At 36.0% G+C, this 12333-nt stretch overlaps 1 protein-coding gene across 1 annotated transcript in view; it reads left to right on the forward strand.

Annotated features, from left to right (window-relative positions):
* Positions 1-12333, forward strand: part of HSD17B12 (hydroxysteroid 17-beta dehydrogenase 12) — a 147127-nt gene that overhangs the window by 109075 nt on the left and 25719 nt on the right. The window contains exon 6 of the mRNA XM_045557851.1: positions 37-81. Coding sequence (XP_045413807.1) covers positions 37-81 — 45 coding nt within the window. The remainder of the gene's footprint in view (positions 1-36; positions 82-12333) is intronic.

The raw sequence follows: 12333 nt of genomic DNA on the forward strand, positions 1-12333 counted from the left end.
GATAAAATCTATATAAAATTATTAATTTTTTTACAGACCATCAAGAAACTGATAAATATTAATGTTCTTTCTGTTTGTAAGGTAAGCAGCTTCTTTATAAATATGCCATCCTCTTTTGGTTCTTTCTATATAAAAACACTGACATAATCAGCTTGTTCACTTCAGTCTACTCTTGTTTAGATGTGTGTATGCATTCCAGTGGTCTATTTACTTATGTCCTCAGAAAGTAGAAAGAACTGAGCACCAAACAGTGTCTGTATTATTTTGCTTTTTAAAAACTGAACAGTTATTAAATGCCTTCTATATGCAAACACTGTGGTAGGCACAGGGACTACAAAAACCACCTTAAGCTGGAGATGGATTTTTACAAAGATTTCATCTACATGTTATTCATCGCTGAGAAATTATATTATCTCCCCTGTGATACATTTGAGTTGGTAAATGTTGTGATGAAGCATTGTATGGGGACTATGGGACTATAAAGTAACGAGGGTGAGTTTTGAAAGCCACACATAATAACTAGTCTAGTTGCTAGTTGATAAGCATGCTTTATAGCCGTATAACTTTATATGCCAACCAAAGACAACACAGTCAGCATCTGCCAAAAGAAAGAATACATAGCAAACATGAGCATCTTCACACCATTTTTTCTTATATTTTAACAATAACTACAGAAAAGATACCATACCTTGATCATACATACCAGAGCAGTGAAAAATATTGCCTAAGACAGAATTCCCACGGGTAGTGTCAGATACTTTAAATTTGAGCATACCTATAGAAAGCGAAATCCATTTTCAGTTACTCATACATACTAGTTTATTTAAGGAAATCAAAAAATAAGTTTAACTCAAAACTATTATAATTGACCAGATAAATATAAATAAGAACTTAATTATTAATTTTCACTTTATGGCATTGTGGTCTTTTTCTCTATTGTGAACGTTTAAAGAAAAATTTTGCTTGTGTTTTCATCTCCTGAGAGAAACTATAAATAACCCTTACGTGTTTATTTCAAATCCAAGAACACAATCTTACGCCTTGCCCGATTTTTCATGTATGGCTGTGTATACACATATGCCTGTGTGACATATATGTGGTTTCAAAGTGCTAATTCAATTTTAGAAGACAAACAACATTTGGTAGCTTGCTACTTAAAGGTACTTCAAATGAATTATATTATAAAATGACAATTTTGTAAAACAAATAATCACTCCTACTGTATCTTTTCCTTTGTTGTATTAACCAAGTTTTTTTGTCATGGAAGTTTCAGTTTAAGTGAGGTAAACGAGGTACAAGTGGAACCGTGCAGCAAGACCCACATGCACAACATTGATGCTTTTAAAACATGGTTAATGTGAATATATCTGTATAGTTTCAAAGGTATTTTATTAGCATATTTATAGAAATGCAATTATTCTTCAATAATCCATATGAGGCTTCACATTAATTAGATAACTCTACCATTTACTAGTTATATTGGACCTTGTGAAAATTAACCTATGTACTTCAGCTTTTCGTTTGTTAATTGAGGATGATAGTTCTCTTTGCCTCACAGAGTTGTGAGGTATTAAACAAGGTAATGTGTGTAAAGCTCTTAGAATAGTGCCCAGATCATATAGTAAGGCCTCTCAAAATGTTGTTAAACTCAGGACTCATAAACATTTTTAGTAAACATTTGCAACTATGACTTTATTTTTTAGCGAGCAAAGTTTTTTGATCAAAATTAATATCACTTCTAGCCTACAATTTACATATTTTATGATTTTTGCCATTTGAAATGACCGATATGTACTGTTATTTTGATATATCTTTGCTGGTACATTTGGCCAAATGCTTGAAACTAATGAGTGTTAAATCAATGTGCATGTGTTTCATAATATATTGTACTGACTTAATGATAAAATATGTTCAAGTGTTTCGATTTTATTTTATAGGATTATTAATACTAGCTAAAATTAGTCTCCTGATAATTTTCACTCTTATGTCAGAAAAACTGTGTAAGGTTTTTACTCTAGATCCATTAGTATTTTCTCTTATAACTTCCTGCTTGTCTGCACCTTTGTGGTTTTTTTTTTTTTTTTACTCTTATGGTGTAAAACAGTGGCCCCCTCTGTCTCCTCAAACATGCATTTTTGGTTGGCAGTCTACAGAATACGAATGATAAAAGGCCACGGTCCTGCCCTTAATCTGTGAGAATCAGTCAGCCTGCTGTGCTCCATGGCCACAGACTGCATCCTTCAAGCAGCACCTGAGCACAGATCAGCGTGTGCAGTGGTCCTCACATCATGCCCCTGCGCAAAGACCAAATAGTGCAAAAGGGAAGGTGTGAATAAAACAGCACAAATCCAAAAGCACCATAGAGTATCTTTCAGTTTTTTTAAAAAAAAATGATGAAACAAAAATGAGGTATCATTCCTAATATCTTGACAAATTATAAAGTGCTTCTCCCACGTCTTCATTCTTCCTCCTCCTCCTTTCTTTTTTCACATTGTCATACGCATGTGTTCCTATGAAATGAGTTAGTTGAGACAAACGGTAATTTATTAAACACTTGTGAGCCATATTGATAGGAAGGATCATTGGCAGAAGAACTGGATATGTGCTTCAAATTTTTGTACGTAAGCTTTTTTTCTTCCAAACTAAATCACATTTTTAAAGTATTAAGGGAGATTGCTATTTAAAATATTTCTTCATTAAGCCAAATAATCATCTCTTAATTTATCTTTAATATGAAACTGAATTTTCCTGTACCTTTGTGATGTGCACTTTTAATAGAAAAACAATTCAAAACTCTCGACTTAGAGAATAAATGGATCATGGAAGTAATACCATCTGGGGGATAGCCAATTAGTTTTTGTTGTACTATAGGCAGGATCAGTGTAGTTGTCATCTCTGAACACACTTGACTAGTGATGCTTCAGCTACGCAAATGGTTTGAGTGGAGCAGTGGGGCAAGCAATGTGCAGTGACTAACCGGCAGGCAAGAAGAGGAATTAGGGCCTGATTGTACAGGACCTTGGGTGCTGGGCTCCAAAGGATGGAGAGCCGTAGAAAGCCTTCAAGTAGAGGTAAAGTGTGATCTAATCTGTGTTTTAGAAAGACAGTTCTAGTGGGAGAGTGACATGGCAATATGTGTTGTATGGTATGTGTTTTTATATTATTCATACTGAGAGAAAGGCCTTCTACCTTCTGTGTGTGATGCTCCCAGGTTTAGGGCTCTTTGGTGCCGCTGTGATTTGCCCTGCAGTATATTTGGATGAATTGTGCCAATTGTTCTTTAGTTGACTGTGTTATGTTCCCAGGGCCAGGACCACATTTTCAGTAGCAACGGCTGATTGGAGCCTTAGGGTAACTTAAAAAAAGATGAAACTGGTCTTGCTACCAAATCTTAGAAGGTTTTATGGTGGCTGGACATCAGGGGAACTAGGGCATGGATGTCTGCAGCCCAATGCCACAATGAAGTCACTGAAAAAGTCTTATATACAAAAGACCTCTTCTCACCATCAATGTTGGTCCAAGTTTTATCTTTTCACCAAACCACATGATAGGACAGGCTAAGGAGAGACTGGTAAAGTCAGCTTGCCCTTGAAGGTTTGAGCTTGTACCCCAAATTGGGAGATGTTTGCTGGGTAGGGCCCTGCTTCTTATTATAAGTCTGTGCTGTGCCCTGAGCTTTGAATGTCCTGGCTTTACATGCCTTCAGGTCCACTTATTCCTGTCCTAGATTAGTAGGTCAGATGATTATAAAAATCGTATAAGTCCCACATTCCAGTAGAAGAATGATAAAAGTGAAATATCCTGAGACCAAAGGAATTACAGGTCACTGCCAGATAAGTGGTGGTGATGTGGTCCAGAGGAATATTGGGGAAGAAATATTCCCCAATTTTATTCCCCAAAAATATTCCCCGATTTTTTAAAATGTATTCCTTTCCAGTCACTTCTCTATATACATTTAATAAATAGTTTATAATCATATATACATGGATATATGAGGAGAGAGAGAAAGATAAGCATTTTCAATTTCATTGGTTTGTAGATGTTGAGAAACAGTCTTCCCTTTTTTTTTTTTTTTTTTAAATTGTGGGGGTGGTTGTGAGGAGGGTTGTTCAGTTTCCTTGGCTTTTTTTGTTTTTGTTGTTGAGATAGAGTCTCACTCTCTTGCCCTGAGTAGAGTACAGTGGCATCATCGTAGCTCACTGCAACCTCAAACTCTTGGGATCAAGAGATCCTCCTGCCTCAGCCTTCCGGGTAGCTGGGACCGCAGGCATGCACCACAATACGCAGCTGGTTTTTTTTCTATTTTTGGTAGAGACAGGGTCTCACTCTTGCTCAAGATGGTCTCAAACCCCTGAGCTCAAGCAATCCTCCCACCTTGGCCTCCCAGAGTGCTAGGATTACAGGTGTGAGCCACCACGCCCGGGCTAGCCCTGATGTTTAATCATAAACAGCTCTTCCAGGTCATTTACCTCTCCAGTTCCATTTGATTGTTTCACTTTTTAACCTTACCCAATATTTTGGGTTTATTTCTTTCTCTCAGTGGCTTACTTAACTGGGCTTTCCCTTTACCAGGGATGTTTTTGAAGCCTTGTTGCCTGCTTTTCCAGTTTTGCTCTCAAATCCTTCAGGAATAAATTTAGTCTTGTTCTTGTTCCCTGCAGAGAAGTTAAATGGTGTAGAAATTCTTTTTAGGTGATCAATATGGCAGGTAGATCAGCCTCAACTATAAGAGAAGTTCTTGTAGACAGGGTTTTCTTCTTATGATTACAGATGCTCTGTGACTAAAATCTAAGTCTTATTTTTCATCAAAAGCGATGATCTTCACACCAGAAATGGTGGAGTGTAGAGACAAACTCAAGATATTGAACCACACTTTTCTAAAACAGTTCCAGTTTTATGCCTGGAGGGATTTCCATCCCAAAATAGAGAGTTTCCTAATGAAATAGTTGAATTGGTATTGATTACTGTTAGAGAAACCATGGAAAATTGGAGAAGTACCACAATTCCAGAGATAAGCAAATATAGGTCTAATTTCAAACAGGTTGTATACTGATTTTCACATCAGTCCAAAGACAAGTTCTAAAATAGATCTTACTTGTACTGTTTGTTTCTGATTTGAGATCACTTGTTTTAACACCTAGCAAATTTGGGGTTGCCTTCCCTCTCTGGGCCAGGCTGTTCTTTGATTCCTTTAATCATAATTTTTGGACCTCAAGAGACCATGGACTCTTCACTCCTTTTCACATGAGCACTGCCCAAACAATATTAGCTGAGCTGCCTGCAGCCCCTACGCAAGAGTTCGAAAACCACTCCTGCAAATGATACTGAACTCTGAAGCTGCTACTGGGTTTGGTGAATAAGCTAAAAGCTAGAGAATGGCCCTGCCTACAGCGGCACCTCTTAGGATATATCCTGGCCTTTCTGACAAATAGTAGGGGTGTTTTGACCTTCCTTATTAACTTCCTTAGAGCAGAGAAGGAAATGGTTGGGAGTGTGGCCCAAAGTAAAATGTAACAACTTCCATTTATAGCGAAATAGCATTGAGTTTTGTTCACTTTATAAGGGGGATGGGGGAGAGGAATCTCAAGTAGGCAGTTAGTTGTAATTTAGTTTTTCCTTCATCAGATATTCAACCAAGGTGGGGACTTGAAACCATGTTTTATTAGGGGTGGGGCTGGGTAGGGAGTCTTCATGACCCCTCCAGACTGGATTAGGTCTCTCATTCATGTAGTTGCAATGCACACTGCCTGTCTTCCCTTCACTGAGCATTTCGATTTTAGTTTACAGTCTCTGTTAGATTGAGTCTGTCTTTCACTTTCGAGCCTCTATGAGGGTTGGTACCATGTCCTTTTCCTTTCCTGCTTTATCCTATCCCTGGGGCTCACATGTCAGGTGTACAACAAATGTTTTTTGAAGAAATAAATGAATGAATTTTAAAAACTGAAAATTCAAGTTATTTGGGAATAAGGATCACACTGGTTATATGTGGCCCTAGAAGGTTGAACTTGGCTCAGTTGATATATACACTGAAGTAAATTGTGAGAACTTCCTAATCTTTGGATCTGCCAGAAGTGGAATGGGTAGGAGAGTTCCCTTTCTGATTCTGGGACAGAGGTTGCAAAGCAATGATCTGTTGGCCACATAGGCCTATCGACATATTCTGGCAGCTCAGTTTTCAAAATTAGGAAATTTCACACCCAGATTTCTAGCTTCTCTTAGGAAATATCTGAAAATTGGACAACACTGACCTGAACTACTACATGGCAACAAGTGACTACAGCTGAGTAGCTTCTGAATATGATAAGCAGTTAGGCCTGCAACTCTCCAGATCACTGCATTCCCACTAGGCCCTATTGTTTATCTCCCTAATTTACGTTCCCTGCCTGGACCTTTTAGGCATTTGAGTTAGAGTTCCCCTGTTCCAGGGGACTCCAGGTGTTCAGTCTACTCGAACTGCTTGGCAAAGGTGAGGGATTAGAATAGCATTGACTAAATCAATCTCTTCTTGGTCTGTTTGGGCTACTGTAACAAAATACCTTAGACTGGGTAGCTTATGAAGAACAGAAACTTATTTCTAACAGTTCTGAGGCTGAGAAGTCCAAGATCAGTGCTTCAGCAGATTCGGTATTTGGTGAAGGCCCCGTTCCTCAAAGATGGCACCTTCTTGCTGTGTTGTTTCATGGCAGAAGAAGGGGCAGGCAAGCTCTCTTAAGCCTGTTTTTTAAGATTGATAATCCTATTCATGAGGGTGGAGCCTTTGTGATGTAATCGTCTTCCAAATGCCCCACCTCTTAATACCATTGCATTGGGCATTAGATTTCAGCATATGAATGGGGGGGACCACAAACATTCAGACTATAGTATCTTCTACCCCTGTGATTCTCTGAAATCAGAGTATGAGGCCCTTTGCATGCTTTTGAAAAGCTCATTTGTTTTCCTAATACTATCTCACTTAACCAGAAGTGCCTAATGCTGTGTCTTGGAGTAGATGATAAATGTTTGAGTGGAGAGACAGGTGGATGAAAAGCACAGAAACATTTGTTTTCTTTTTCTTATATGGATTTGCCTCTGGCATGTGACATGGTACCAGTAGGGGGAGCCCTTTATTAATTTGAAAATCCATAAGAATAATCTCTGTTCAGCAATCTATTAATAATTGTATTTAATTGAGGGATTATGCTTAGAATGCATCCCAGCACCCTGCCCCAAGAATTTAAGTTAACAGCATTAGGAAATTAATAAATTGTGGGTAGAAGTGTATGATCCTCACTAGTGATCCCCACCCAGGGCTCTTCTAGATGAAGACATTCCAAGTTAATGTCTAAAATCTTTTAATCCATTTTGAAATCAGCTATTATTATGCTCTTAAAAATTTCCAATTTATTGGGTACATTAAAGCCTCATAGCAACGGGCTGCTTCAGACGTAACTACAAGATGATGGTTTTGCCAAACTGCATGACAGCCCCACTCTTTCCATGGTTTTCTTCTTTTGAAAATGAGGAAATAGTTATAGATTGGTTTTAAGATTCTTTCCAGCTCAAAGTGAAGCTAGTTTAGAGGAGAAATACCTTATATATGGGTGAAAATGTAAAAATCTCTTTGAGAACTTTAAGGATTATTTTCTGCCCAAACCAGTCATTTTTGAGAAATCAGCTTATTTTGGAAAAATATAAGTACTGTAAGCTAAGCTATTACTTATCATACTATAGTATGTTAAACTTGGAAAAACAATGTGTAATGGTATATGCTCTCTTTTTTAAAATTTTTGTTTAGAGTTTCTAAATTTTGGCTTTAGCTTCATTATTATTAATCAGCAGGCAGCTCTCTGTTGTAGAAAGTTCTTTTCTTTCTCTTTTGTTAAATTATTTTAATGTAGATCAAACCAGAATTTATTACAAAAGGAAAAACTTTGTTTTTTGTGGTATGGGGTTGTATTTCACATTGAATAATGGGTGGGGAAAATGGCTAGAAGGACTCTTAACTTCCATAAAGAGTTAACATTAATAGAAAGGAAAATCAAATAAAAATTGGAGATCTCAAACCACTCTAAAAACTTTATCTAATTAAGCTTTCCACCCTCTGTGCACTAAATATTCTGTTAGCTATACAGGTGAAATTCTAAGAATTTCTAATTAAGTTGTGTTCTCAGTACTACAGAGCTCAAATTATATAGTTTGCCACAGGAAATGTGTGCTGTGACATTCTAGTATGACTTCCAATGGAGTTACCATCTATAATAATTTCTGCAAAATAGGCATTGTATAACGTTGTTGCTTTCTGTAATTCTTTTCACTGTTATACTGTGATTTTTGAAAGATTATTGCTAATGACTACAGTTGAAAAACTCGTTTAAGGTATTTGCATTTTAGAAATTGTTTCCTTCTAAGTTGTGTGGGTTCATTTTCAGTTACTTGAATTCGGATCCTGTTTACTGTAAGCAGGTTTCTTTGGGGTAGAGGCAGGACAGAGGTAGGCAAAATGGCTCTTTGTGGTGTTCCAATTCTGTGTATGAATAGCCTGTATTGTTGGGGCTTTCCCTGGATTCTAGGGCAAGTTGTTACACTTTATTCTCTACTTATATATAAAATGGTGATACAGGTGATAATATTAATACTTGTTATTTTATCAAACCATCTTAAATTTTAATGTAATCTTTTCATTTGCATCTTTGGTTATCTTTTCAAACATTATGTAGTAATGTTTTCTTTGTACTATTCTCTTCAAAAAATGACCAAATGCCAGAGGTTGCATTATACAAAAATAATTAGTTTGTTTTAGTATAGATCATTTTTATATTAACCTAATGAGTGGGAGAATCTACATTGGTTCCTGGGTGTAAAATAAAGTTCTTTCTACAAACTATTAAATACTGATGCTACAGAAGTAAAAGAGAAAAAATTATACTCACGTTAGGTTTTTTGGGGTTTTTTGTAGAAATAAGATTATGGGAGCTTTTCGAATTGTAAAAGCAATGTGAGATTGTTGCCAAAAATATGAGAAATATATGTGAGCACTAAGAAGAAAATAAATCATTTTTAATCCTACCCACAGATGGTTACATTTTAATGTAACATTTTCAAGGAGTTTCTAGGCCAGCCAATGTATTTTTGAGTTATGTATCTCAACTAAATGCTCTATTAATACTAATTTTGATTTTGCATGTGCTAAATGGGCCTCTTATTTATTTCCCAGCCAGAATATACATAGCTGTTCTAGTAAATACCAGTAGATATTTCACTCTTGAAATTGAATATGTGGTATCCCCTGGAAGAATTCTAAATTGAGCTGTCATCAAGACTTTTGTTTATATATTTGTATACTTTATGGCTAGCTTGTATATAAAGTAACATATTATCTAAGCATGGTGTGACATATATTGACCAGTCCTCCTTAGACTTTAGGCATCTAGGACTTTTTTATGGTGAATATTAGTGAAACTGTCACTAAAAATATACATATATACACACACACACACATATATAAATATATATATATAAGAAATACTTTTCCCACAAGGATTTGAAGCTCTTATTGTTGTAGAAGTAATATTGCTGCAACTTTTATCTACTTCTTAGGAAAGAATTAAATTAAAATTGTTGTATACTTTTGGAAATAATCTCAACATGGAAGAAAACTAGTCTCGAATTAATGTTTACCACTAATCTAATATTCCTAACCACTGAACTTACAAGTTATGGTAGCTTTATTTTAGAATTATGTTAAGAGGAACAAAAAATTTCCTGGTACAGCAATTATCACCTGCAGATGGCCTAAAATTAGCATTGAGTTAACTCCAGAAACAGCTTGTGAGCTGTGAAATAGAGTTCAGTTAGATAGGGAGATTTCACAGAGATGCTTGGTATGTTGGTATAAATAACCAGATATCAAGATACCAATCGATGCATACAAATGAGACTACTAATAGCTTAGTTAAAATATCCTGTGTTAAATTTGGTGTTAAAGATAATTTAATTTGATGTGAACATAATGAAGCCTCTACTTATGCATAGAATATTAAGACCAGTTTATATATACATACCCAAGCAAAGAAGGCTTGAAATTGAATTTATTGTGACTTACAGTCTGATTAGAAGGAATGATAAATTCAATATAGGCGAAGACAATCAATGTTATAAATGTATGTAGATTTCAGATGAACTTTTCTTAGGCTTTTCATTGTTAATATGTGACAGATTAAAAAAAAGTTACATTTTATGACAAGGAGAAATAATTTAGAGTCAGAATTTAAAAAGGGAAATCAATGAGCTGTAAGAAAGAATTTAACTTTTACATGAGAAGATTGTGTCTTTGCTGATGGATCATTTGGTCATTGAGTATTCAACAAGTATCTCTGCTCTTTTAATAGCCAGACATCTGAAGTAGTGTTTCTTCCCTTGTGTTACATTATTGAAACTTTTTGAGTTTTAAGTCACATGTATAAAGAATATATTTTAAACATATCCATATATAAAAGGCCATCAAGAAAACATTTAATGCTTAACATGCTAATCATATAATTTTATAAGTATGATTACATTTTATGGAGTTTTCTTTGGTCTCTGATCATTGTCTGGATAATTTTTACCATTCAGAAAGGAGACATTTAATATATAACATGCACGTGGTGAAAGGGAAAAACTAGCTTCCGATATGTGCATTTATATTTCTTCAATATTCCAACTAAAAATTTAAGAGAACCTATTTAGGAGAGCTCAATGGGGAGTGGCTACCCCTTCTGGACTCCACTTAGCTGCAGTTAACAAATCTCATTTCCTTAATACAAGTGTGTCTGTGCTCACACACACACACACACACACACACTCCCCCCCCCCCCCCTCTCTCTCTCTCTCTCTCTCTCTCTGTCTCTCCTGGGTAAGGACATTTTTATTACCAGTCTCTTTCCTCATTCTGTTTCTGGTGATCTCAGGGCTTTGAGGAACTGAATAATAGCTCCTCTTCACAAAATGCTTGGGGACCTCTTTGTAACAATAGTTAAGCATTATGGTCCCCTGATGAAATGTATTAAATAAAAAAATGTTTTTAAATACTGTTAATTCATGTAATCTATCCTTTGCAATAAAATACCCTACCACTGTTAACATGCCCAGTGTACATCTGTTTGTACTAGCATGAGAAGCTGTCTATGATGTAGTACTGTATGTAAATGCTAGTTGCATGAGGTATGTAACAGGAGGCACATACTTTTTACTTTTTTATATGTTTAACTCGTTCATCCAGCAAAGTTTTTAAAAATGCATCAATTCTATAACATACATTGTGGTTTCTCACAGCTGTTTGCCTTTTTGCATTCTATTTCTTCTACTGAAATTTCTTTTCTGCCTCGTAAACTTTTATTTATTCTTTCAGAACTTAACTGAAACATAATCTGTGAAGCTCTACCTGACTCCCCAGACATAAATGGGCTTTCTCCTAAGCATCAGTGTCTTCTTTTCCACACACAGCATTGTCTTGTAATGATTTATTTGTATATCTGTTCTAGATGGTATGCTCTCACCACCCTCCCGGGTTCTGGCAGATAACATGGCCTCAACCGAACAGAAGAATGACTCTTTATTACGACATGTTGCTCCAGGCAATAGAGCATAAAGCATAGAGCATTTTGAGTGCTCTTTTATCTCTGGGGTTTGATAGAAGTGACATCAAATGTATTTTGTGATTCTGGTTCCTTAATTCTTATCCATGTGATTATTTGGGTGTTTTTAAATGGCTTTATTGAGGAATAATTTACATATTGTAAAGTTCATTTGTTTTAAGTGTACAATTCAATGATTTTTAAGTAAATTTACAGTTATATAATGGTCGTTATAGTCTAATTTTATAATAGAACAATTTTATTACCCCAAGAAGATATTAACTGAGGTATTTTAAAATATTGACACAACTGTCCAGAAACTTCATGTGCGAGTCAAACTGGATGACCTCAAAGTGTGTCACTGTTTTTGGCTCTACACTGTCTTGGGCACACCATGCTGAAAGGCAGGCCTGGATACTTAGTGCTGCTGCATCCTAAAAGGGTAGTGCAGGCTGACCGTAAGGGGCACTGATTTCCCTTCAGAATCTTCTCCATGATGTGCTCTATGCTAAGTCCATTATGTATATTACTGCACTTGAGATTCAGAATATAATAACCTGTAATGTGGACACCTTCTTCATTTATACATAAGGACTCTATGGAGGAGGATAAGGAACTAAGTCAAGGTCATACCACTAGTAAGTATAATAGAACTTTGGCCTGGCTACATACCACACTTACCTTAAACATCCAATAGCTATATATTGGACAATTACTGTGTGCTTTTATGAAAAGAGAA

This window comes from Lemur catta, chromosome 7 (genome assembly GCF_020740605.2).
Source record: "Lemur catta isolate mLemCat1 chromosome 7, mLemCat1.pri, whole genome shotgun sequence".
Taxonomy (NCBI): domain Eukaryota; kingdom Metazoa; phylum Chordata; class Mammalia; order Primates; family Lemuridae; genus Lemur; species Lemur catta.